Source organism: Emys orbicularis, chromosome 15 (genome assembly GCF_028017835.1).
Source record: "Emys orbicularis isolate rEmyOrb1 chromosome 15, rEmyOrb1.hap1, whole genome shotgun sequence".
Classification (NCBI taxonomy): Eukaryota; Metazoa; Chordata; order Testudines; family Emydidae; genus Emys; species Emys orbicularis.
Genome location: NC_088697.1, coordinates 3,046,608 through 3,074,473, shown reverse-complemented (window position 1 = coordinate 3,074,473; position 27,866 = coordinate 3,046,608). Strand labels below are relative to the sequence as shown.

Below are 27,866 nucleotides of genomic sequence, written 5' to 3'. Positions count from 1 at the left end.
ACTACTTTGTTTTATGTGTGGGCAGCGGGTGGAGGCCTCCTTAAGCATTCACTGGAAATGAAAATTAGCCAAGTCAACCTCACCGCCCTTTGCCTGTGTCCAACCCCCAGTGCTGATCCATGGAAGAACTCACCCCTCACATCACCAGTTGCTTAATGAGGGCAATATAAAAACCAGCAGCGGGGCAGGACTGGGTGATAACACCCGATCTCCGGCAAGGACAGCCAGCCAGAGAAGGGATCCCGCCAGATACACTCCTCCCTGCCTCATCAACTACGATGGGCACCTACAAAGTCCGTGTCGCCACCGGGAACTTCCTGTTAGCCGGGACATTCAGCTCTATCTCCATCACCCTGGTGGGGACCCACGAGGAGAGCGACAAGAAGCCCTTTGACAACTGCGGGAAGGACTTCAACCCTGGGGCAGTGAGTGCTAGTAGAACGGGGCCAGGCTCTGTGGACAGAACCTCCCAGTAGAAAGTGGGGGGGGGGGTCGCCAACGCTCGTGACTTGGGGCTTTTTGATCTTCAATCCCCAGCTTCTGGAGTCATGGGGTTACATTGGGCGACTGCATTCATTTGAAAAAAAATATTGAAGTGTCTAGTCCTTGTGGTTGCTTAGAAAATCTGAACTAAGTGCAGTTTAAAAGATCTCCAAATAGTTGGTGTGTTTTTCTTAAATCTCCAGTGCCTGGAGTCACGTGATTATGACAGAAGATTGGCAGATTTTATTGTGAAAATGTTTATTGCTTATGCCAGAGGAGGAGAAAGGGGTGCAAATTTTCAACTTGTAATTTTTTTTTTAAATGGTGAAAAATGGCTATTTGGCACTAACTTTCACAATTTTGCACTGATTCCACTGAACTGTTTGAGTTCCAAAACACAAAAAAATCAGAAAGTTTCAGTCTTCTCAATTTCAAAATGAAAGTGTTCAATTTTTCTAGGCAAAGAGCATTTCTTTTATGTTTCATTTTGTTTAAAACGTTAAAAAATTGCTTGAGATCAAAACAAAACATTTTGTTTCAGGTCGAATGAAATATTTTGTTCAAACCGAAATGATGTCCCCTGACTTTCTGATTCGCCAAAAATTTCATTTTTTCGGTTTGACCAGAAGTGAATTCCCCCCCCCCCCACTTTGTTGGAATTGCCAGAACTGAAAAATCCATTCTATGTCCTCATTATATTACGTGGGGAGGATGGTCCAGTGGTTAGAGTCATTGCCAGGGCTATGATAGATCCTGGTTCTATTCCCTGTGCTACTGCAGTCTCACTGTGTGAAAGCCTGTGACTCAGTTTCCCCTTTATATAATGGGGATAACAGCACTGTACTACTTCACAAAAGTGCTGTGAGAGTAAATGTGTTAAAGATTCAAGGTGCCTCAAGACAGCAGTGGTGGGTGCCAGATAAGTACCTAAAATAGACTAGCTGTAGAAATGCCTCAAAAACACAAAGTGCGTGGGTTACTGCTTTAATCTCAAGATTTGTAAACCAAACTCATAATGGTTTCGGAGGGACGCTGAGGGATGGTGTGTGTTAGGGGGCTTTCCCTTCACCCCCTCCCCTGGTTCTTGCCACACGGACAGAAAGCAGAGGTCCAGAAGTCCAAAGTGCAGGCAACGTGATGTTTATTGGGGTTAGTTCCAAACAAACATCCATCGCTCTACACGCCAGCAGAGTCTATTTCCCAGGGCTCTGTTCCCAGCTCTGATGCTACAGAGCCCAGCCTGTGTCCCTGTTTCCCATCCCCCCCCCCTTAGCAGCCCCAAATATACCAGCTGTGCACACCCCTGGTCCCACCCCTTACAGCTTATGGTCATGTTCCGTTTTGGAGGGGCGTGGGTCTGGGGTCTTCGTCCCACCACTTTTGTACCCTACGGGAGGGTGTAATGGAGCACAACTCACCACCGTGGTGCCTCCTGCTGGTTGCTCCAAGGATTAGCTCAGTCCAGCTCCGGCACGCCCTCTGCAGGGGGTGCCCTGCCCGTTGTCTACCCTACTCTGCTGTTTCAGACCCACGTTGCTCCCCCGCTCGGTGGGATTCTCTTCAGGACGCTGCCTTCCGGCAGTGCCCACTACTTCTTCCTCACCCCCCTTCCGGGGGTCACGGCAGTCCTGTGGCTTGCACCCACAGCAGGGGCCAACCACAACCCAAAGTCTGGCCCCTTACTGCAGGGGCAAGTTGCCATCTGTATTGGCCCTGCTCCTCCGTGGCCAGGTGCAGTGCAGGGGAGGGGGGGGCCAGGCCCGCCTGCTACTCTGGGTCCTGACCCAGGGACCCTCTAGCAGCAGCCTCCCTGCCCAGCCTAGCAGGTAACAGGCCAGAGCTCCCCCTCCGCTCCCCTGAGCCTGCCCAGCACTGCTCTATCTCCGGTGCTATCCCTGGGAGCCAGTCCTCCTCCCTGGCTTGTCGAGGAGAGACTCCCCTTGGCTCTGCTGGGCCGCTCCTTATATCTGCTCTGTCCCAGCAGCTGTCTCCCATCTGGCTCCTAACAAGTCTCACCCTAATTAGCTGAATGTTTCCACAGCCTCTCTGGCTGCTTCTGTCCCACCCCCGGCTGGAGTAGGCTATCTGCACCACTACAGAGGCGTAAGGAGTGAGGTTGTGTCTTGGGCAAGGCCAGCCTCTTCTCTGGCTTTTAGTGTGTCATATGCCTCTCCCCTCAACCACAAAGCAGGGCTGGGGAGGGGATAAACAGGCTCCCCCCTGCCCACATAGTGTGGGTACCTACCTTCTCCCTGGTTCTGGCCCATTCTCTTTGTCTCTCTCTGCACCGAGCTGAGGGTGGGGGTGCACTGAGCACGGGGCTGGGGGTGCAGGGGCTGGGAGGGAGTTAGGGTGCAGGAGCAGGCTGAGGGTTGGGGTGCAGGGTCTGACCAGGAGCTAGGGTGAGGGAGGGGGCTCAGGGTTGGGGCAGGAGGTAGGGGTGTGGAGCGCTTACCCGGGGCAGCTCCCATTTGGTGTGAGGGGTGCAAGTGGGAATGTGGGGAGGGGGTGCAGGAGCTCCTGTTTGGTGCTCAGGGTGGGGATGTGGAGGGGTACAGGAGTCAGGGCATGGGGAGGTTCAGGGGTCAGGGCAGAGGGCTGGGGATGTGAGCTGGGGTCGTGGGGATGCTCCCAGCCCCCTGCCCTGAGCGGCTCATGGCAGAGGGCTGGAGGGGGTATGCCCTGATTTCACCCCCTTCCCCCAAGGCCCTGCCCCCACCTCTTCTCCGCCTCCTTCCCCCAAGGCCAGCGTGCTGCAGCTCCGCTCCTCCCCTCCCCCCCCTCTCCCTGGCACAGGTGATCAGCTGTTCGGTGGCAGGGAGGGGGAGGGGCGGGTGTGATGTTGTACTCTATATGATTTTATAAATATATGCTAATGAGTGAATATAATGTAACTGGAATATGCTTCATGAAAAAGGTCTCTTGTAAGGTATCAATACAAAGCTTATAATCTACTGAGTGTGATCATCCTATTTGTATAAATGTATCACTCTTGTATCTGAAACTAGAAATATGAAAAATAACTCTGAGGGCCTATTGTAATTATGCAAAGTGTGGGCAATTAATGGTGGTTTGGAATCTTGATGGCTCCCATCAACCAGGACAATTGTCTGTAGATGGCTCTGTTTGCTTGCAGGCCTTCCTGTGAGTCAGGCTGGGAGGAACGAGGGATTGGAGTCTTAGGGCTGGCTTTCACTACCCGCCCGGATCGGCGGGTAGAAATCGAACTCTCGGGGATCGATATATCGCGTCTCGTCGGGATGCAATAATCGATCCTGAATCGACGCGCGTACTACACCAGCCCAGGTAGGAGTAAGCGCCGTCGATGGGGGAGCCGTGGCGGTCGATTTGCCGCCGTCCTCACAGCTGGGTAAGTCGGATCAGATACGTCAAATTCCGCTATGCTATATGGCGACACATTTCCTGATAGGGCCAGGCATCAAGGTGGAATGTCTTGATGCTCCATTTGCCCCACTTTCCCCTATGCGCTGCACCTTCCCTCGTATGGATATCCATATTCCAATGAGTGTGCCAGACGCCCCATAATGGTGTGCCTGAGAGGTTGGGTCCGGGTTATCTGTCACACTGTGGTGTAGGGCTCTTCCATGACATTTAGTGGTTGTACCTTGTGGGTCTGTGCCCCCCTTAAACACCACAGTAGACATTGCAAAATTAGCATACTTAACAACAGGCCAATAGCCATAATAATCCACAGTAACATCTGGAGCCCTGATCATTGTAATATAGTCCAACATCTGGGCCACCACCAGAATTGCTTCTCCTCCTTTGACAGGGTCAAGGTCTTTTAACACCATTCTGGAGTGTATATTTTAAATCTGTCCCGTTGTTGGCAGTGGCAGCGAGCTGCTCCTGCAGGTTTCGCGTGCTGTTGTCCATGTTTATGAGTCCACTGGATAGTCACAGGCAAATGGGGTATTGTCCACACTGGCTTGAGCACTTGGTATGGAACCGGGTAGTGTGCACTGGTTCGATTGCACACAGCAATGAGTTCCACAGATCCAGTCATGCACCCTAGTCCCGATGGGAGTATGTAGAGGATTCTCGTCATGTGGACAGAAAGCAGGCGGCCAGCCGTCCGAAGTGCAGGCGATGTTTATCAAGGTTAGTTCCAAGTAGGCATATCCATCGCTCTACACGCCAGCAGTGTCTGTTCCCCACTGTCCCCCGTACCCTGCTCTGACGCTGCAGAGCCCGGCCTGTGTCCCCCTTCCCTATTCCCCCTTCCTCCTCCTTAGCAGGCCCAAATATACCTGCTGTGCATGCCCCTAGTCTTTGTCTTTTGTTTACACAAACAAGATCTAAGCATATGAAAAAGTCACACCCCAAATTCAATCTCAGGCTGACAAACAAGCCTATACACTGATGGTGTGTGAATACTTGCACATGGCACTGAAATAGTTAACAGTGCTGGCATTTCTACAGCATTGCTAACTCGCCTGACTTTTTTGCACATCATGTGATCTTTGGGATATATCTTAAAGCCCCAAGCACCTGGAGTCATGTGAATCTGTGAGACTCTAGGGTTTTTGGTTGTTTTTTTTTTAACTGAATTTTTTCTGTTTGCGGGGCAGAAAAAATCTGGAAAATGTGACCTCTTTTTATATTAATAATAATAATAATAATAATAATTGAAAAATAAATAACAGGACATTCAACAAAAGCAGCAAACATGTAATCGGATTAAAGGGCTTTACATTCACCCCAGGATTCACTGCTACTAATTGGAAGACCTTAGCAGGGCTGAGCAGAGGGATTAAATAATTCAATAAATCATTGTAATATATCATCCAGATTTCCATCTGCTGCAATAAACAAGGGTTGTCTGCCCTGCGGTTCCTGGTCCCCAGCCAGTTCCCAAGTGCCTTAAGAGAGGGAGACGCCTTACTCATGGGAAGGTTATTGCAAAATGTTTCTGTGGGTTGTCTTACTCAAACTGAGCGGCTTTTCGCAACGCGGTGGGAGACGGTATATTGGGCTAGATGGGCCCATTGGACCCATCCAAGTGCAGAAGTTGCTGTATTCCTTTGTGGAGTCACAGCCTGGTCTCTAAAGAGACAGAAGAGAAGCTACCAAACTGCCATTGATATGTTTCACGGTAGGCCCTAGAGGCCAACACCCGGACTCACGTTCTGCATCTACTCAGAAAACGAACTCTGTCTCCCTTACGCTAGCACTAGAGCTCACTGCAGCAGCGTTAAGTGCCATGCCAGCCCCGAGCTGCTGCTCCTTTGGGATGGCAGGCCTGGTGTTTTGGTGAGTAGCCAGCATCAGGGGCTGGAGATCACAAGGGAACAGTTCGCAGAGACCGTAATGCCTGGGGGACAGGGCAGGCTAAGGGGGGGGGGGCCTAGAGCAAGACTCAAGGGATTGGATAGCCGGGAGGTCGATCAGTATCGGAGATATCTGGGGCAATGCTTGGAGTTTTCATGGAGGGCCGGAAGATCTGGTGCATGGGGCCGGGTCAGCGGGTTGGTTGGAGATCAGGTGAGGCAGTGGGACAGGGCCGGGCAAAGCCATGGGGCAGGGCTGAGCGAGGCAACAGGCATCGGTCTGTTGCTCAGCCAGCTTCCTCTGGCTCTTGGGGTCTTTATATAGTCCGGATACCCACAGAGAGCGTGGCCAACCCAGCCCATCGGGGGCCTGGCAGGCCGGGGTTCAATACTGGGGCCCTGGCGGGGCCCTGGGGAGTGGGGTGTGACGGGTTCAGTCACAGAGACCCCCTTGGGACTGTCACCTGACGTGCTGAAACTACCTCTGAGCCTGTTTTCCCTGCCAGCTTGGGACTCCAGAACCCTGCCTTGTTGAGCCAGACACGCTAGCCTGGGGCAAACACAGACCCAGGTCTGAACCACGTCCCCCAAAGCTGCAGACTTAACTGAAAACAACTCAGCAAGTGCTCCTGTCTCCAGCACCCAGACACCCAGCTCCCAATGGGGTCCAAATCCCAAATAAATCCGTTTTACTCTGTATAAAGCTTATGCAGGGTAAACTCATAAATTGTCCGCCCTCTGTAACACTGATAGAGAGATATGCACAGCTGTTTGCTCCCCCAGGTATTACTTACTTACTCTGGGTTAGTTAATAAACAAAAGTGATTTTATTAAGTATAAGAAGGAGGATTTAAGTGGTTCCAAGTAATAACAGACAGAACAAAGTAAGTTACCAAGCAAAATAAAACAAAAAAAACAAGTCTAAGCCTAATACATCAAGAAACTGATTACAGGTAAATCTCACCCTCGGAGATGTTCCAATAAGCTTCTTTCACAGACTAGACTCCTTCCTAGTCTGGGCCCAATCCTTTCCCCTGGTACAATCTTTTCCCCTGGTACAGCCCTTGTTAGTTACAGCTCAGGTGGTAACTGGAGGATTTCTCATGACTGGCAGCCTCCTTTGTTCTCTTCCACCCCCTTTTATAGCTTTGGCCCAAGGCAGGAATCCTTTGTCTCTCTGGGTCTCCACCCCTCCTTCTAAATGGAAAAGCACCAGGTTTAATATGGATTCCAGTTCAGGTGACATGATCACATGTCACTGTCAGACTTCATTACCCACTTGCTGGCATACACGTATACAGGAAGCTTACAAGTAAACAGAGCCATTTACAACCAATTGTCCTGATTAACGGGAGCCATCAAGATTCCAAACCACCGATAATGGCCCACACTTTGCATAATTACAATAGCACCTCAGAGTTATATTTCATATTCCTAGTTTCAGATACAAGAGTGATACATTCATACAAATAGGATGACCACACAGTAGATTATAAGCTTTGTAATGATACCCTACAAGAGACCTTTTGCATAAAGCATATTCCAGTTACATCATATCCACACTTATAAGCATATTTTTATAAAACGTATGGAGCGCAACGTCACACAGGGTGCCCCTCTCATTAAACCACAAGGCATGGATGGGGCGGGCTGAGCCCACGGTAGAGGGCTGGATGGGTAAGGGGCAGGACCTCAGCCTGCGCTTTAACTGAGGCCAAGCTTAGATGCACACGGCTGCTCTGACCCATTTCTGGCAGCTCCTAAAACATGGTGGGCACCGCTAGAGGGCTCACAAAGGCTTTAAAGAGATTGTGTCCTTCTCCTATACACTGCTCGGCTATGCTGAGGTACCTCAAGATGTAGCCAAACCGGTAAACCTTGGCCTCTACCTCCAGGGTAATGAAAGGCGGGTGCTGAGTAGAACAGTAGTTGCAACAGTGACTTGGCCGATCTGTGTTTCCTTGGAGACTTCCACACAATGGGGGCACAGGAGGCCAACAAGTATTTTATTTGGGGGGGGAGACAGATGCTGACGGTTCACTCCTGAGTTGCTGGATTAATCCCTGAGTCACACCCTCACATTCCGGTCCCCCCCCCCCCCATCGCAGGTGGAGGAGTTCCAGCTGTGCAGCCGGCGCTGGCTGGGGGACATCGTCCTGGTGCGGCTCCACAAGGAGCCCTACTCCTTCTACCCCACCGACAACTGGTACTGCAGCTTCGTGGAGGTCATCTCCCCCCACGGCCAGCGCTACCGCTTCCCCTGCTACCAGTGGATTGAGGGCTACCGCACCCTGGAGCTGCGGGAGGGCAAAGGTAGGGGGCTGCGAGCAGGACATGGGAGTTGGCCTGGTGCTGCTTGGGGTCATAGCGAGCTAGCTGTCCCCGTACACCCCCCCCTGTCTGTCCATCCCCGTACACCCCCCTCTGTCTGTCCATCCCCATATACACCCCTCTGTCTAATTGTCCCCATCCACCCCCCTCTGTCTATCCATCCCCATATACACCCCTCTGTCTAATTGTCCCCATCCACCCCCCTCTGTCTATCCATCCCCGTACACACCCCTCTATCAGTCCCCATCCACCCATCCCCGTCTACACCCCTGTCTGTCTATCCATCCCCATACACACCCGCTATCTAATCTATCTATCTATCCCATACACACCCCTCTCTCTCTCTCTGTCTCTCACGTTCTCTCCTCTCCCCCAGGCCAGACGGTTTGTGACGATGCCGATTCCCCGTTGCTGCTGGAGCAGCGGCAGGCTGAGCTGAAGCACCGACGCGAGTGCTATGGGTGAGTGAGACCCTGTGGGGGTTGGGGGAGCTCCCCGGGGCTCAGGCCTGCGCGGGGTCCTGGGGATGGAGGGGGCGATAGGAACTGCAGGACAGGTAGGCCCAGGACTGTGGCTGAGGGTGGCTGGGTTTGCCGGGGCAGGGTGTATCGATGCTGCCTCTGGCGGGACACAATTGAGAGTATCAATTCAGCACAAATTGCTTAGAGCAGGGCAGTCACAGCCCAAGGCTGGGGTTCCTTTGCACACCAAGGCAAACCAAACCAGCCAAACTGAGAAGACTTCGGTCTCACCCCACTGGCTAACCACAAGTAACACAAGCAATTCCCTTAGACACTCCAGTTTCCCAGTATCCCCACCAGTGCTACTCGTTATGGGGACAAATGGTTATGAAAACCAAGACCCCAGTAAAAGAAAAAAGGTTCTCCTGATCCCAAAGGACCAAGCCCCAGACCCAGCTCAATATACAAGTAAAATCTTACCCACAAATCATGGTGTTGCCAATCCTTTAGAATCTAAAATCCAAAGGTTTATTCATAAAAGAAAGAAATAGAGATGAGAGCTAGAAGTGGTTAAATGGAATCAATTACATACACTAATGGCAGAGTATCAGAGGGGTAGCCGTGTTAGTCTGAATCTGAAAAGAAAGCAACAGAGGGTCCTGTGGCACCTTTAAGACTAACAGAAGTATTGGGAGCATAAGCTTTCGTGGGTAAGAACCTCACTTCTTCAGATGCAAGTCATCTGAAGTCATCACTTGCATCTGAAGAAGTGAGGTTCTTACCCACGAAAGCTTATGCTCCCAATACTTCTGTTAGTCTTAAAGGTGCCACAGGACCCTCTGTTGCTTTTTACTAATGGCAGAGTTCTTGGTTCAGGCTTGTAGCAGTGATGAAATAAGCTGCAGGTTCAAATCAAGTCTCTGGAGTCCATCCACAGCTGGGATGGGTCATTCAGTCCTTTGTTCAGAGCTTCAGTTGGTAGCAAGGTTCCTCCAGAAGTAAGAAGCAGGATTGAAGACAAGATGAAGGAGATGCAGCAGCCTGTTATAGTCTCTCTTGCCATGTGGCCTCTGCTTTCGTTGTTCCAAACACAAGCTGCCCAGCACATGGCTTGGAATAACCTCCGAGTTCTCTCCGTAGGCAGGTCCCTGCATGCCTTGCAGAGTCACAAGGCGTATCTGCCTTCTCTCAATGGGTCAGTTGTACAGCTGATGGTCCTTAATGGGCCATCAAGCAGGTTAGGCAGTGCTGATGCCAAGTTGTCTGGGGTGTCACCCAGAAGCACAGCACAAGTTTGAACTACAGACAGTATAGAGCCAATACTTATAACTTTAAATACACAAATGATACTTGCATACAGATAGCATAATCATAACCAGTTGTAGCAAACCCAGGACAAACAGCTACAAAGGGGGGGGGGTAGTAATCAGTCCCAGGGGGTTAAAAAGGCCTCTCCCAAGCCACTGAGGAGAGAGAACCATGGGGAAATAAGGTTCAGCTGGACAAGGGGTTACCAGGGAACTAATTAGGTTCAGCTGGCTCCAACTGCTTGGGACCTTTTTAAACCCTCCCCGGCGTGGAAGGGGGGGGGGGAGAGAGGGAGAGAACCAGGGAAGCTGCCAGTAAGCTAGGAGCAGCAAGGCTCTGAACCCTTCCCGCAAGGAAGGCTGCACTCTGTCCCTAGAAGGAAAGCTAACCAAGCACAAGGGGCTGACTGAGGGAAGGAATAGCCAAACCCTGTGCTACCTGCAAGGTTTTGCCTTGCCCAAGCCTGTGTCTCCAAGGCTAAAAAGGACTGAGCCTGCTGAGGAGAAGGTACTTTGCCACACGTGGTGTCAGGGGTGGGATAATAGTGAGGCGCTGTGGCAAGCCATCTCAGGGCAAGGTAAATCACAAAAAAATAAATAAATAAATAAATAAAAATATGGAGGACGTAGTGAAGGCGTTGATTCAGGCCACTGCGGCCCAACAAGAGGCTACCAGAGTACAGATGACAGCCCAGCAAGAGTCAGTGCGTGTCCAACAGGAGACAAACCAATTGCTGGTGAACCAGGCGGTCCAAGATCGAGCCACCTGAATGAAGTAGTGAACCAGTTGAAAGCCCTGACCACGCTGACGCACGGGCCCCAGGGGACCCGGCCGCTACGCGCAAGCAACTATTTACAGAAGATGACAACGGATGACGATATAGAGGCATATCTCCTTGCATTCGAGAGGACGGCACTGCGGGAGGCTTGGCCCCAAGATCAGTGGGCAGGCCTCCTGGCTCCATTTCTGTGTGGGGAGGCTCAGAAGGCCTATTTCGATATGACCATAGAAGCAGCTATGGATTACCCCCAGCTGAAGGCGGAAATCCTGGCGAGGTCAGGGGTGATGCCGGCCATAAGGGCCCAGCGCTTCCACGAGTGGAAGTACCAGGATGACAAAGCGCCGAGGTCCCAGCTATTTGACTTGATCCACCTCGCCCGGAAGTGGCTCCGCCCTGAGACCCATGGGCCGGAGAAGGTGGTGGAAATCCTGGTGTTGGACAGGTACATGAGGGGGTTGCCGCCAGGCGTACGAGGGTGGGTCCATCAAAATGATCCCTCCTCGTATGATGAACTAGTTGCCCTCATAGAGAGACACTTAGCAGCCCAAGAACTTTCTTGGACCCCCGGGGACGGAAGGCGCCAGAATCGGAGACCAGTCTCTGCACCGAGGCCCCGGTTTGCCCTAGCGCCAGGCCGGACAATGGAGGGGAGGAAGGAGGCAGAAGAGCAGCCAGCGGTCCCGGAGAGACTTGAGGACTGGGGGAGAAAGACTCGAGAGATAAAGCCCAGCAGCCCGAAAAATAGGGGGCTGCCCCGAGCGGGGTACCGATGTTATGCCTGTGGCGAAATGGGGCATATCGCTGCCCAATGCCCGAATCTAGGAGAGCCTATGCAATGCGAACTGGGAGATATAGGGGGACCATGTGATCTAATAAGTCTAGTCGGGGTTGCGATGGTCCCTCATAGATACACTAGGCCAGTTAAGATGAATGGTATAAAGACCACAGCCTTAGTAGACTCGGGAAGTGCAATCATGTTAGTCTCGGGGAAGCTGGTCGGGCAAGACCAACTATCCCGGGCCAAACGCTCGGGGATATCCTGTGTGCATGGGGATGTCAACTATTATCCAACTATCCCCGTAAAAATAGAAGTTCTCGGAAACCCCACTAGGTTGACGGTGGGAGTAGTTCCAAAACTCCCCTACCCTGTCCTTATCGGACGAGACTTCCCGGGGTTTGATAGCCTACTCCCCGGGGAGGAGGTGGAAGAAAATAATGACCCTGGGACCCAGGGTGTGGTACAGATCGTTAACCCTCCCCCGGCCTTCCATGAATTTAGCCAGGATTTGTTCTCCCCGCCGGGGAAGTCCAGGAAGACTAGGAGGGAACGGAGGGCGGAGAAAAGGAGGGGGACGGGGGTCCTGACCCAGTGCCAGAAGTCTACCCTTGTAGGGGAAAGAAGGGGCTCGACTGACAGTGGGACTGGGTCGGCGATCAACAACCCTACCGCCGGACCTGGTTCCCCAGGGGCTTTCTCCGAGGGGGAGACGGAGGTAGACCCCCCCCCGAGTTTAGACAAATGGGGACCGCACGCGGGAATTTTGGTCAGGATCAGGCCAATGATCCCATATACCACAATATTCTCGAAGAAGTAGTCGAGGTAAATGGGGTACCCGTGGAGGGGAGAGTTAAGGGTGCGGGGCCATATTATATGATTAAGAATGACCTGCTATACAGAGTAGTCCGGGTCCAAGAGCAAATCATACTACAACTCTTGGTCCCACGGAAGCATCAAAGAGCCGTAATGGAGCTGGCCCACAGCCATCTGTTTGGGGGCCATCTAGGGATAGATAAGACCCTGGATCGAATTCTACAGAGGTTTTTTTGGCCTGGCGTTTATGCAGCGGTCCGACGATATTGCACATCCTGTCCGGAATGCCAGATACATGGGCCCCGACCACACTTAAGGGCCCCTCTGGTACCTCTGCCAATTATTGAGGTCCCATTTGAGCGTATAGCTATGGACATAGTAGGGCCATTGGAAAAGTCAGCCCGGGGCCATCAATACATTCTGGTAGTACTAGATTATGCCACCCGGTACCCCGAGGCCATACCCCTACGGAATACCACGTCCAAGACCATAGCCAAAGAACTAGTTCAGATTTTTTCCAGAGTAGGAATACCTAAGGAGATCCTGACGGACCAAGGGACCCCCTTTGTGTCTAAGCTGATGAAGGACCTGTGTACAATGCTCCACATACAGACCCTTAGAACATCGGTCTACCATCCCCGGACCGATGGCCTGGTCGAACGCTTTAATAGGACATTGAAGAACCTGTTACTGAAAGTGATTAGTCGTGACGGGAAAGACTGGGACGCCCTGCTGCCTTACTTGCTGTTTGCCGTACGGGAGGTTCCTCAGGCTTCCACTGGATTCTCCCCCTTCGAGCTGTTATACGGTCGCCACCCCAGGGACATACTGGACCTGGCTAAAGAAGACTGGGAAAAACAGCCGAACCCTGGGAGAAACGTTGTTGAACATGTGTTGCAGATGAAAGACAGAATAGCCCAAGTCGCCCCCCTTGTGCGCGAACACATGGAGAAGGCCCAAGGGGCACAACGGACAAACTACGATCGCCGAGCAACGACCCAGAAGTTCCAGGTGGGGGACCGGGTGATGGAGCTCATACCCACGGCCGAGAGCAAGCTCCTGGCCAGGTGGCAGGGGCCGTACGAGGTAATAGAAGCGATAGGAGAAGTCGACTATAAGGTCCGACGGCCGGGCCGCCGGAAGCTGGAGCAGATCTACCATATAAATCTGCTGAAACCTTGGCAGGATAGAGAAGCTCTGGTGGCTGCGCTGGGGGCGCCATCCCCTAAAAGCAACCAGCCCGACCTGGTGGGGATATCCCCGGAGTTGACTCCGGAACAATGATCAGAAGTGATCAGCCTGATCAAACGCAACCAGGATGTGTTCTCCGAAAAGCCGGGCAGGACTACGGAGGTTCACCATCACATCCTCATGAAGCCTGGAGTGAAGGTGAGCGTTAAGCCATACCAGATCCCAGAGGCCAAGAGAGAAGAGATTAGGACGGAGGTCAGGAAAATGCTGGCCTTAGGAGTCATTGAAGAATCTCATAGCCAATGGTCCAGTCCCGTGGTTTTAGTGCCTAAGCCGGACGGCAGTATGAGGTTCTGCAATGACTTCCGCAAACTCAATGAGGTGTCCCAATTTGATGCCTACCCTATACCCAGGATAGATGAGCTGATTGACAGATTGGGAAAGGCACGGTTTATGTCTACCCTTGACCTTACCAAGGGCTATTGGCAGATCCCCCTGGCCAAGGCCGACAAGGAGAAGACAGCCTTTGCAACTCCAGAAGGTCTATATCAGTACACTGTTCTCCCCTTTGGGTTGCATGGGGCCCCCGCTACTTTCCAATGGCTAATGGACAAACTGTTGCGACCCCATGGAAAGTACGCGGCAGCCTATCTCGATGATGTCATCATATATAGCCCCGACTGGGAGACCCACGTGGAGAAGGTGGAAGCGGTCCTGGACACCCTGAGGAAGGCAGGGCTGACTGCCAATCCCTCCAAATGTTCAATCGGGTTAGCTGAGGCCAAATACCTTGGGTATATAGTGGGGAGGGGCATGGTGAAGCCCCAGCTCAACAAGTTAGAAGCTATACAGAAGTGGCCCCGACCACTCCGGAAGAAACAGGTCAGAGCATTCCTGGGACTAGTGGGGTACTATAGGCGGTTCATTCCCCACTTCGCCACCAGGGCATGCCCATTAACGGACCTAACAAAAGCTCGGGGCCCTGACATAGTAAAATGGTCTGCTGCAGCCGAGGGCGCTTTTGTGGATCTGAGGACGGCCCTCTGCACAGACCCCGTACTAGTAGCCCCAGACTGGGGGAAGGAGTTTATCCTACAAACTGACGCCTCTGAAGTAGGGCTGGGAGTGGTGCTTTCCCAAATGGTCGGAGATGATGAACACCCCGTCCTCTTCCTTAGTAGGAAGCTCCTACCTAGGGAACGGAAATACGCCGTGGTGGAGAAGGAATGCCTGGCGGTGAAATGGGCCATAGAGAACCTCCGCTACTATTTACTTGGACGGAGGTTTACCCTTGTCACGGACCATGCCCCTGTGCAGTGGATGCACCAAAACAAGGACAAAAATGCGAGAATAACAAGATGGTTCCTGTCGCTTCAACCCTTCCACTTCACAGTACGACATAGGTCTGGGACCCAACATAGCAATGCGGATGGCCTGTCGAGAGTGCACTGCTTTCCGACCCAAGTAGCCCAACCCCGTAGTGTTGAGCGGGGGGGGGGGGGATATGTAGCAAACCCAGGACAAAAAGCTACAAAGGGGGGGGGTAGTAATCAGTCCCAGGGGGTTAAAAAGGCCTCTCCCAAGCCACTGAGGAGAGAGAACCATGGGGAAATAAGGTTCAGCTGGACAAGGGGTTACCAGGGAACTAATTAGGTTCAGCTGGCTCCAACTGCTTGGGACCTTTTTAAACCCTCCCCGGCGTGGAAGGGGGAGGAGAGAGAGGGAGAGAACCAGGGAAGCTGCCAGTAAGCTAGGAGCAGCAAGGTTCTGAACCCTTCCCGCAAGGAAGGCCGCACTCTGTCCCCAGAAGGAAAGCTAACCAAGCACAAGGGGCTGACTGAGAAAAGGAATAGCCAAACCCTGTGCTACCTGCAAGGATTTGCCTTGCCCAAGCCTGTGTCTCCAAGGCTAAAAAGGACTGAGCCTGCTGAGGAGAAGAAGGTACTTTGCCACACAGTAAACCATAACCTCCTTATAGACACCTTATTTGACCTCCTTTGTACAACATTTGGGGCCACTAAAGGATCTTGGTTGCAACAATGGTCTATACGGTCACAGTTCATGTCAATAACGTGACACAGGGGCAGGCCAGGGCTAACGTCCCCTGCGATCTCTCCCTGCCCAGGTGGAAGGAGTACGCCGCCGGACTGCCCCGGTGTCTGGCAGTGGACAACGTCATTGAGCTGGACTGTAACAGCATGTACTCCTTCACCAAGAGCACCAACTTCCTGCTGCGTGGGGCGAGCGCGTGAGTGGTGCTTCCCCACAGCCAGACCTGTTCCCAGCGCCTGCCCCTAGAAACTACCCCTAACCCTGTACACTAACCCTAACCCTGTACACAACCCTGTACATACACTAACCCTAATACTGTACACTAACCCTAGCCCTATACACAACCCTATACACTAACCCTAACCCTATACACTAACCCTATACACAACCTTATACTGTAACCCTAACCCTGTACACTAACCATAACCTATACACAGCCCTACACTGTAACCCTACCCCTATACACAACCCTATATAGTAACCCTAAGCTTATACATTAATCATAACCCTATACACAACCCTATACACTAACCCTAACTCTATACACTAACCCTACACAGTAACCCTAACCCTTCATCAAGACCTCCCCCTTCCTTGAGCACGGGGTCAATGTGTGACTGCCGGCCCCCACAGCCCAGGTCATTCCCAGAGACTAAACCCAAACCCTAGCCCTAACCCTAACCCTGTACTCTCTCCTTTCCCTAATCCTACCCTAACCCATATCCTATACCCTTTCTCTCATTCTGCCTATGCCCTATAGTCCTTCTCTAGCCCTAACCCGACCGTGTAGCCTGACATCTTTCCGTAACCTTAACTCTGACCCTTCCCCAAGTCATCCACCTTCCTGCGGTGCAGGAGGGATGTGTGTGTGCAGCCCAGCCCCCAAGGCCCAGCCCCAGGGACTAACCCCTAACCCTGCTCTAAAACCTAACCCTTATCCCTAGCCCTACTCTCTAACCTAACTCTATCTATTCCCATACACATCCATTCTCTCTCTCTCTCTCTCTCATTCTCTCCATCCCCACCCATCAATCTACCTGGCTTTCTATCCATCCCCATACACCCCCTCATCCCATACTACTCACTCTAGTCCTTGTAGTAGGGGAGAAGAGCTTGAAAACCCAGGTGTAACCAACGCAGCCTTGCTGCCTGAGTCTGCCGAGAGCCTGAGCTCATCACTCCAACAGGGGGCAGCTGCCCCTTGCGTGGCTCCACTTTGCCACCAGTGCGTCTCTGGGGGGGAGAAAAGGGGAACCCTATTTGTTATGCCTGGTTCTCGGGGGGAGGAAAGGCTATCCCCTTCCCAAGCCCCCCCTCGGGGCTCTCTCACGCTCACCCTGCCCCTCCCTCCCCCCAGGCAGGTGGAGCTGCGGCTGAAGGGTTTCCTGAGCTGCACCAACTCCTGGGCGAAGCTGGATGACATCAATAAGGTTTTCTGTTTCAACAAGACCCCGATCACAGGTAGGTGACCCCCCCACCCCCACCCTGAGCCCAGCTCGCCTGGGCCCACCAGAGCCCCCACGCACAGAGCAGGGTGATTGGGAAGTGTGACGCAAGCCGCTAGAGACCCCAGCACTGCTTGTGCCAGGCCCTGCTGTCAAGGCTGTATCCCCACTTTGAACTTTAGGGTACAAGTGTGGGGGCCTGCATGAGGACTTCTAAGCTTAACTACCAGCTTAGTTCTGGTCCGCTGCCACCATTCCCTTCCCTGGGAAGCTTTGAGAAACCTTTCACCAATTCCCTGGTGAATACAGATCCAAACCCCTTGGATCTTAAGGAGAAATTGACCCTTCCCCCCTCCTTCCTTTCACCAACTCCTGGTGAATACAGATCCAACTCCCTTGGATCTAAAAACAAGGAAAAATCAATCAGATTCTTAGAAAGAAGGCTTTTAATTAAAGAAAAAGGTAAAAATCATCTCTGTAAAATCCGTATGGAAAATAACTTTACAGGGTAATCAAACTTAAAGAGCTCAGAGGACCCCCCTCTAGTCTCAGGTTCAAAGTACAGCAAACAAAGATAAACACTCTAGTAAAAGGTACATTTACAAGTTGAGAAAACAAAGTAAAACTAAGACGCCTTGCCTGGCTTTTTACTTACAAGTTTGAAATATGAGAGACTTGTTTAGAAAGATGGGGAGAACCTGGATTGATGTCTGGTCCCTCTCAGTCCCAAGAGCGAACAACAACTTAAACAAAGAGCACAAAACAAAAGCCTTTCCCCCCCCCCCAAGATTTGAAAGTATCTTGTCCCCTTATTGGTCCTTTGGGTCAGGTGTCAGCCAGGTTAACCGAGCTTCTTAACCCTTTACAGGTAAAAGGATTTTGGAGTCTCTGGCCAGGAGGGATTTTATAGTACTGTACACAGGAGAGCTGTTACCCTTCCCTTTATAGTTATGACACCTGCCCAGACCACCCCCCCGACTGCGATCAGGGACCCCCCCAGCCTTGTGCCAGGTGCTGCCCAGACCCCCACTGAGATCAGGCCCCCTCATGCTGGACCGTTAGCCCTGTTCTCCAGCAGGGGGAGGCCGTGGCCCCGAGAGTTGCCGAAAGCTGCCCCAGGCACCCAGGGTAGGACTTGAACCCGGCTCCCCTGAGTCCCGACAGGGCACATTAACCCCGCGGCTGCCCTGCCCGTGTCCCCCCAGAGTACGTGCGGGTGCACTGGCGAGAGGACACGTTCTTTGGGTACCAGTTCCTGAACGGGGTCCACCCGGTGGTGATCCGGCGCTGCACGGAGCTCCCCTGCAACTTCCCTGTCACACCGGCCATGGTGGCCTCCTCCCTGGGGGAGAGCACCAGCCTGCAGGACGAGCTGGAGGTAAGTGGGGCACCAGAGACACCCCTGGGGGTACTTGGCTGCACTCCGGCTTCCTCCCCAGTGTTGCTCCGGGCACAAGCAGCCACGGGTCAGAGGTGTCCAGCTGGCCCAACTCCAGAGCCAGTGCCCACGCTCACACTGGCCACTCGACTCCAGGGGCTAGTCCCAGGGCACTGCTGCGGGGAAGCTCACGGTGCTGGGAGAGGGCACTGCTGCGGGGAAGCTCACAGCACTGGCATTCCAGCGTTCCCCCATGCCCTGGGGTCCCCTCTTTGCACCCCCGGATGCGCTGGCCCCCACCAGCCCCCACACTCTGCTCTGCTCTCCCTGTGTCTTGCAGAAGGGGAACATCTTCCTCGCTGACTATAAAATCCTGGAGGGCGTCCCGGCCAACACGATCAACGGCTACCAGCAGTACATCGCCGCGCCCCTCTGCCTGCTGCACCTGCAGCCCTCCGGGGAGCTCATCCCCGTGGCCATCCAGGTAACAGCCCCCGGCGCCCCCACACACTTCCCAGCAGGACCCCCATGCAGCCCCCACCCCTACACAGTCCCAGGGCTGGGCATTGCTGTCTAAAGGACTGGCCCAGGGAGAGAACCCAGGAGTCCTGGCTCCCAGCACCCCTGACAGACACTATTCTGGGCCACCCCCATCTCCGCTGGCAGCGAGTGGGTCTCTGCAGACTCACTGGCACCTGGCTCTGAACTCCAGCCCTTTGTCCCCGGAGCTGAATCCCGATGCAGGCGCCTGCACTGTCTGTCCCTTCCACAGCGGGGCCAGGTAAGGTTAGGGTGAGGGTAAAGATTCGGGTTAGGGATAAGGGTTAGGTTAGGAGTAAGGAGCTAGAGGTAGGGTATGCACACCCCAGTTGTGTGTGTATATGCACACTCCAGCTCTGTGTGCCCAGCTGTGTGCATACACACACCCAAGCTGTGTGTGTCTCCTCTTTCTACCACTCGATTTGCTGCACCGTCATGTCCCCTTATCCTGGCAGCCAGGTCCCAGCCCCTCGGCTCCCCAGGGGAAGCAGCAGGATTCACCCCCCCCACCCCGGCCTGTGCAAACCCGCACCCCCAGCCCTCCTGTGTCTCTCCCCCCACAGCTCAGCCAGTGCCCAGGCCCCGCCAGCCCCATCTTCCTGCCCAGCGACTCCGAGTGGGACTGGATCCTGGCCAAGACCTGGGTGCGCTACGCCGAGTTCCTGGTGCATGAGGCCGTCAGCCACCTGCTGCTCACCCACCTGATCGACGAGGCCTTCGCCCTGGCCACCCTGCGCCAGCTGCCCATGTGCCACCCGCTCTTCAAGGTGAGAGAGGGGCCGGGCCACCCCCCCGAGCCAGCTGTGCTCAGATGTGCGGGAGAGAAGAGCCCAGCAGGGGAAGCGTGCCAGACGGGCCCTGCTGCCGGCACACACCTGTGCCCAGCCGCACCTATCCTATCTCCTAGAACTGGAAGGGACCTCGAAAGGTCATCGAGTCCAGCCCCCTGCCGTCACTAGCAGGACCAAGTACTGATTTTACCCCCGATCCCTAAGTGGCCTCCTCAAGGATTGAACTCACAACCCTGGGTTTAGCAGGCCAATGCTCAAACCACTGAGCTATCCCTCCCCACCTGCATCTGCCCAGCAGGGTGTGTGTGCCCGGTGTGCCAGGCTGGGCTTCCCCCACGCTGGCTGCGTTCTACCCATCGCGGTCCAGCACGTCCCCCACCTCCTGAATGATGGGGAAGAAGGAGCCGTTGCTGGCTTATCAGAGGGGCCGGGTCCTTGCCCCCCCCCCGGATACATGCAGGGGTGGGGGTGGTTGCTTGCCCTCACCCACTCCTGTGTCTCTTCCCCCCCAGCTGCTGCTGCCCCACACCCGCTACACGCTGCACATCAACGTTGTGGGCAGGACCCTGCTACTCAGACGCGGAGGGATCATTGAAAGGGTGAGAGGATGCCATGGTCAGGGGCATTGGACCCCACTCTCCTCCCAGAGCTGGGGAGAGAACCCAGGAGTCCTGGCTCCCTGCTCCCCCAGCTCTAACCACCAGCCCCCACTCCCCTCCCAGAGCCGGGAGAGAACCCTGGAGTACTGGCTCCCTGCCCCCCCCTGCTCTAACCCATCAGCCCCCACTCCCATCCCAGAGCCACGTACTTGGGAGTAAAATGCACCTGTCGCCCGAGGTCACCTGGAACCCCGAAGCTCTCTTCCCGTATTGTCTCGCCATGAAAACTGCATCGGGAACCTCCCGGAGAGCAGGTCCTTCGGGCCAGCCTCCATCTCAGTTAGTCCCGGTGTTTGCACCGTACGGCTCTGCGGACGCAGCCTCTGCTTGCAGCTCATCGGTACTGTTAGCAATTAACTTCGAGAACTCCTGGAGGACGGGTGAGGTCCCAGCGGGCTGGAGAAGGGCAAACACGGCATCTGTCTTTGAAAAGAAGAACAAAGAGGACCCAGGGAATTACAAACCAGTCGGTCTAACTGGAAGATACTGGAACAAATTATTAAACAATCAATATGTACCCAGAGGATCATAGGGTTAGAAGGAATGGCCTGCATGGATTTGTCAAGAACAAATCATGCCAAACCAACCTAATTTCCTTCTTGGACAGCGTTGCTGGCCTAGTGGCTGGGGAGAAGCAGTAGATGTGATATATCTTGATTTTAGTCTTTTGACACATCCCACGTGCAAACGAGGGAAATTTGGGCTGGATGGAATTACTATGGGTGGTTGAAAGACCAGACGCCAAGAGTGGGTTCTCAATTGTCCACTGTCAAACAGGGAATCTAGTGGGGTCCCACAAGAGGACAGGCCTGGTTCGGCACTATTCAATATTGTCATGAATGACTCGGATAACGGAGTGGAGAGATTGCTGATAAAATCTGAGGCTGACACCAAGCCAGGATGGGTTGCAAGCACTTCAATAGGCAGGATTAGAACTCAAAGCGACTGCGACAGCTCGGAAAATTGGGCTGAAATCAACAAGCTGAAATTCAAAGGAGACAAATGCAAAGTGCGCCACTGAGGAAGGAAAACTCCAATGCCCACCTGCACAATGGGACATAACTGGCTGCCAGGGGGTCGTACTGCTCAAAAGGATATGGGAGTTGTGGTGGGGTCCCAAATGGAATATAAGACAACAATGCGACGCAGTTGGGAAAAAGGCTAATATCATTCTAGGCTGTATTAACGGGAGTGTCATGTGTAAAACCAGGGAGGTAATTGTCTGGCCCTGGTGAGACCTCAGCTGGGGAACAGGGGTGGGGGGGAGGGTGCGTCACACTTTAGGAAAGATGTGACCAAATTGGAGAGAGTCCGGAAAAGAGCAACAAACATGATAGGCTTAGAAACCCTGATCTATGAAGCCAGGTTAAAAAAAAAAACTGGGCACATTTAGTCCTGAGAGAAGAAGACCGAGGGGGGGACCTGATAGTCTTCAAATATGTTACAAAGAGGATGATGATCAAATGTTCTCTGGTCCTGCTGAAGGCAGGACAAGAAGTAATGGGCTTAATCTGCAACAAGGGAGATTTAGGTTAGATATTTGGAAAAGCTTTCTCTCTCTAAAGATAGTTAACTCTGGAGCAAGCATAGAAGGTTTTGGAATCTCCGTCATTGGAGGTTTCTAAGAATTGGTTGGACAAACATCTGGGGTTGCGAGTGATTGGTCATTTTGGGGGTACAACGCAAAGCGAAACATCGGGGAGGCACATTTGTCACGGGGTGTATTGTCGGTCATTGGGTTGCGCTGAAATAGATTGTGACGGTATTTCATTCTAACCCACCCCCTGGCCCGGTGACTCAGCAGTTGAAGGCTCTGTCTCTGGTCCCTTCCCAGGCCATGGGCTCAGGGCTTGAGGGGACCAAGGTGCTGATGGCCAAGGGCATGTCCTCCCTGACCTATTCCTCCCTCTGCTTCCCTGATGACATCCAAGAGCGTGGGGTTGACTGCATTCGCAATTACTACTACAGGGATGATGGGTTGAAGATCTGGTCGGCCATTGAGAGGTAAGGAGCAGAAGCCAGGGCAGAGGGTGGCGAGGAAGCAGATGGCATGTGGAAAATTCCCACCAGCTCAGAGTTGCTTAGAAACACAGCTTTCCTGCCACGTAAAGAATTCTAGTTTTAAAAAAATGGTAATTCCCAAAAGGCACTTTTTCAAAGACACCGCCCCCCCCCCCCCAGCTAGATTGCATGAATGCTCCTTGAGCCACTCGTGAATCACACAGAGAAGGGCACCAGCCAATTCTCGCCAGCCTTGCACACCAGAACTATACCATCTTGCCCTGGTCAGAAGCCTGGTCAGTTTCAGTTTATTACCCAGTCCGTCCCTCCCTCAATGTGGAGAGGACATGCACCAGTCTTTGTACCTGAGCTGAGATTTCCTGAGCACTTCAACCAAACCAAATTGTTTTAGGTAAAATATAAAACAGGTTTATTAGCTACAGAAAGATAGATAGTTTTTTTAGTTATTATATGTGGTAGGCATAAGAGGTTAGAGATAGTTACCAAAGAAAATAAAAGGTAAGCGCACTGTCTGAATCTTAAACCTTATTACCTAGGCAGCATTTAGATCAAACAATTTTCTCATCCCACTGGATTTTACAGTTCTTCATACACAGGCTTCTCCCTGAAGCCTGGGACCAGTCTCCTCAGTTAAAGTTTTCGTCTTCCCAGCTTTCTTGTTGCTTCCAGCGTAGGTCAGGGAGGAGAGAGGCCAAGGAATGGTGCCACTGTCCCTTATTTTATACCCTCAGTCCATGTACCTATAAGACACTTGCCCGGACATGCCCTGATGGGCTTTGCTGAGTCACTGGGTTGAGCAATCCCCCTGGTGGGTCTTGTGCAAATGGGTCAGAGAGGGGAGCAGTCCCCATTGTGTGGTGCTTGGGCAGCCCTCATTGAATTGTAAATCCCTTGATTACAACTTCCCTGCTTATTAATGGTCTGTGAACACCCTCCTGGGTGGGGTGGGGGGAAGTTCTTTATATGTCACTAGCAAATTTACAGCATATTTCAGTAACAACCACCCAGCAAAATCTCATAACTTCATACACACTAATGATACCCATATTTGGAAAGAACAAGGGCTTTCAGCAGATCATTACCTTTCGTATGATATCGTACATGGCATGCTTTGTATGAAATATCACAACTATATATGAATGATGCATATGGGTTTTACAGGGAGCTATTTTGAGGTACAGTGTGTCACAGATTCTATTCCTGATACCTGGAGGTTCCCTGGTAACAAGGTAGCGTGGTGCCAACAGGCAGCTTTGGGCACTAAAAAGTTAATCCTACCACAATGGAAAAGTCAATCCCCATTAAACATTGATGCCTGGCTTGGTGATCTGGCTGATCACACAGCTAACGAATGGCTGGCATTCCGGAGAAAGGGAATGCCCGAAAAATTCAAAGCAATTTGGGCTGATTTATTAGAGGTCTATGATCAATGTAGACCCTGAAGATAGATATGTGTCATCCCCTTCCCTGCCTTTATCCGAACCCCCGTTACTTACTTTGTGTGGTAGATTCGTTGGCTTTGGAAAAATGAATGAAAACTTGTAAATACAGAAAAATGGAGAGGAAAAGTCAAACTTTTGGGAATTTTGCCCAAAACCAAATTCCGGGAAAAAGTCTCGTTGGGGGTGAATGGAAACACTTGGTTTCAGTCAAGCTAAGACATTTTGTGTCAGTGGCGACGCTTATTTAATGTATTAACTTCCACAAGAGCAAGTCCAATTTGAAATGAAAACTTCAACTCTGCTGTAGACGAGATCCAGGATCACCTGGAGTTCAGGCCAGCGGCTTAGCCACCAGGCCATGCTCCCACAGTTAAGAAAGGGCAAAGTGGAGGGGACACTAGGTACCGGCAAGGGTGCATGGTAGCATTGGGCTGTTTGCAGATGCTGGCTGAGTGACGCTGGTGCACTGGGGAGCGATGAGGCCTGCATCGACCCACCAAGCTGACACATCTCTGCTCTTTCCAGCTTCGTCTCCGGCATCGTCAGACACTATTACCGCAGCGACGCCCACGTTCTGGCCGACTGCGAGCTGCAGGCCTGGGCAGACGAGATCTTCCGTGAAGGCTTCCTGGGGAACGAGGAGTCCGGTAGGGGCCATGTAAACCCAGAGCTCTGCAGCCACTGGTCACCGGGCTCCATGCAGGGGTGGCTGGGGGGCGTCTCCGGACTGCGTGTCTGTCAGCCAGATCCCAGCTGGTGTCCATGGGCGTCTCGCCATTGGAGTCAATGGGGCAAGATCCCAGCTGGTGTCCATGGGCGTCTCGCCATTGGAGTCAATCGGGGCAAGATCCCAGCTGGTGTCAATGGGCGTCTCTCCATTGGAGTCAATCGGGGCAGACGCCAGCTCATATCAAGTGGCCCTGCAGGCAGGGATCACGACCCCCGGATGGGGAGCAAGGTGTCTGACCCCGCAGGGACAGGGTGGCCTGGGTCACAGTGGTGGGACGGGGCCATGGGGTGACTGGGAACGGACCCGCCGTGGGAACGGGCAGGGCGGGGAGCTGGTGCGGGGTGGAGCTGAGGCCCGGAGCAGGGCAGCAACTCACCGGGGGAGGCTCTGGCAGAGGGAAGCATCAAACCTGGCTCTGTGGGGTCCCAGCCCAAGGCCATGGAGCAGGGCAGGGCCGGGCTGGGTCAGTGACGCCTGTTCTCCATCCCGCAGGCTTCCCCTCGTCCCTTCAGAGCATCCCCGAGCTCATCAAGTACCTGACCATGTGGATCTACTGCTGCTCGGCCCGGCACGCCGCCCTCAACAACGGGCAGGTAGGAAGAGGCCAGCCTGGGCGCTCGGGGCCCCATTCCCTGCCCCCCACAGGGCCCTGGGGTCCCACCACCGACACCCCCACCCTGCCCTGCACAGCAGCCTGGGGTCCAGCCACTGACACCCCCACCCTGCTCCCCCCACATGGGCCCTGGGGTCCAGGCACCGACACCCCCACCCTGCCCCCCACCCCACTGACACCTCAATCCCCAGGACCCTGCCCTAGCAGCCAATCCCCCACCCAGCACCCAACCCCAGTGAGACCCCAGACACTGTAGGACCCTGCTCCAGCCCCCTAAGACCCTCCCATACTGCCACACTCAGCACCCCCAACCCCCGCCTTGACTTTCCTAATCATTGCCCATGGGTGAGACTCTGACCAAGCCCTGGGTGCCCAGGTCTCTTTGCTGAGCCAGACCTTCCCTGTGCTTGTGCCCCCTGGGTGGGGTGAGGAGGGGATCCCCGGCTGGGCTGGGCTGGGGGGGGGGGTCCCCTGCTGCTCTGACTGCGGGGGTCTCTCTGGGCCGCAGTACGAGCTTGGAGCTTGGATGCCCAACTTCCCGGCCACCATGAGGAACCCCCCGCCCCAGGCCAAGGGCACCATCTCCCTGGAGAGCTACCTGGACACCATCCCGGAAGTCAACAGCACCAGCACCATTCTCTTCACCCTCTGGATCATCTGCTGCGAGCCAGGGGACTCGGTGAGGACACGGGAGCTATGGGGCACTGTGGGGCAGGGAGCGGGGCGGGGGCAGCAGGGGGTGATCTCCCCTGGCAGGCAGGGCTGGGCCCAGGGTGGCACTAGGGGGTGCTGTGGGGCAGGGAGCGGGGCGGGGGCAGCAGGGGGCACTCTCCCCTGGCTGGCAGGGCTGGCCCCAGAGTGGTGCTAGGGGGCGCTGGGCTGCGGCTGGGGGTGTCTCTTTAATGAGCCATTCAGCTGAGTTCTTTCCCCCCCCCCCCCCCGTGGTAACAATAAAGGAAATAAAGGACCCGCTGACATTTCACCTGAGCCGGGGCATGAACCCAGGTGTCCCAGCCCAGCTGCACTTTGGGGGATTCTATTCAAACACCCATAAATTCCACTGTGTTGTTTCAACCGGCCGCAGGATTCTCCTTCCCTCCCTGGCCTGAACTCCTCCCAGTTTTGCAACAGAGCTGTTAAACAGCTGCCCTGCACTCTAGGGCACATGAGGGATCCTTGTGTAACCAGCTGCCCTGCCCCAGAGGTGGCTGCATCTCAGCGCAAGGCGAGGGATCCCTGTGTAACCAGCCGCCCCACCCCAGAGGTGGCAGCATCTCAGCGCTGGGCGAGGGAGCCCTTCCGTGCTGTCCCTCACCGCTCTCCCATTCCCTTGCAGAGATCCCTGGGCACGTATCCCGATGAGCACTTTACGGAGGAGGAGCCCAAGCGGCTGATGGCAGCCTTCCAGGGGCGCCTGGCCCAGATCTCCCAGGAGATCCACGAGAGGAACAAATCCCTGCCCATCCCCTACCGCTACCTGGATCCCCACCAAATTGAGAACAGCACGTCCATCTGAGCCCGACCGGCAAGCCCCAGGGACGGGCCCCCTGCGGCCGCTGGCAACTCTGTCCCCGAGATCCTGTCCCGGGAGCAATAAACCACAGCCTGGCTCTACTCGGAATGGCTGATTCTGTCTAGTGGGGTACAGCACGGGGGGCTGGGAGCCAGGACTCCTGGGTTCTCTCCCTAGCTCTGGGAGGGGAGTGGGGGCTGGTGGGTTAGAGCACGGGGGGCTGGGAGCCAGGACTCCTGAGTTCTCTCCCCAGGTCTGGGAGGGGTGAGGGTAGGGCCGCCCGGGGGGGGGCAAGTGGGGCAATTTGCCCCAGGCCCTGGGCCCTGCAGGGGCCCCCACGAGAGTTTTTCGGGGCCCCTGGAGCGGGGCCCTTCACTCGCTCCGGGGGGCCCGGAAAACTCTCGTGGGGCCCCCGGAGCTTCTTCCGCTCCAGGTCTCCGGCGGCAATTCGGTAGCAGGGGGTCCTTCCGCCCTGGGACCCGCCTCCGAAGCACTGGGTCTTTGGCAGCAATTTGGCGGGGGGGGGGGGTCCCCCGCCGCCGAAGACCCCAGGCCCCCTGAATCCTCTGGGTGGCCCTGGGTGAGGGGGTTGGTGGTTTAGAGCAGGGGGGGCTGGGAGCCAGGACTCCTGGGTTCTCTCCCTGGCTCTGGGAGGAGAGTGGGGGCTGGTGGTTAGAGCAGGGGGGTCTGGGAGCCAGGACTCCTGGGTTCTTTCCCCAGGTCTGGGAGGGGTGAGGGGGCTGGTGGTTAGAACAGAGGGGGTCTAGTGGTTAGAGCAGGGGCCTGGGAGCAAGGACTCCTGGGTTCTCTCCCCAGCTCTGGGAGACGAGCGGGGTCTCGTGGGTTAGAGCAGGGAGGCACGAGGCTCAAGTGTAATCATCCAACCAACATCAAGCCATTTGTCTATGGGTAGCAAAATACCTGTGTGTCCAAACCCTGCAGTGGACAGGAAGGGGTTAAAGGACAGCTGTGGCTTTAATTAACCCTGATCAGCAATTAAGGCCCAGGAATTATGAGCTATTACGATTGAAGAACTGCCCCGGCCCCAAGGCCTTTGAGAAAGCCAGAACAGAGGGCTAGGAGAATAAAGCCCCCACCACTCTGGTCTAACTGCTAGATTTCTTCCATCTACCTCAAAGCCGCTGCTGTCTTTTAGTGCAGCTTGAGAGATTTCTGCTTTTTCCTTGGCTGCGAACATGTATGTGCAGGGCTGGCTTTAAGCCAATTCGGCCGATTCCCCGGAA

The 27,866-nt window shown here is 54.1% G+C and overlaps 1 protein-coding gene across 1 annotated transcript; it reads left to right on the top strand.

The window, feature by feature from the left end:
* The first annotated feature begins 278 nt into the window (after positions 1-278).
* On the top strand, positions 279-26,625 carry LOC135889193 (arachidonate 12-lipoxygenase, 12R-type-like). The gene is made up of 14 exons (XM_065417023.1): positions 279-425; positions 7,883-8,087; positions 8,482-8,566; positions 15,563-15,685; positions 16,847-16,950; positions 18,140-18,312; positions 18,653-18,796; positions 19,416-19,619; positions 20,156-20,242; positions 22,137-22,306; positions 24,292-24,413; positions 24,989-25,089; positions 25,618-25,788; positions 26,446-26,625. Exons 1-14 carry the CDS (start codon positions 279-281, stop codon positions 26,623-26,625), a joined length of 2,016 nt encoding a protein of 671 aa, XP_065273095.1.
* Positions 26,626-27,866: the final 1,241 nt, after the last annotated feature.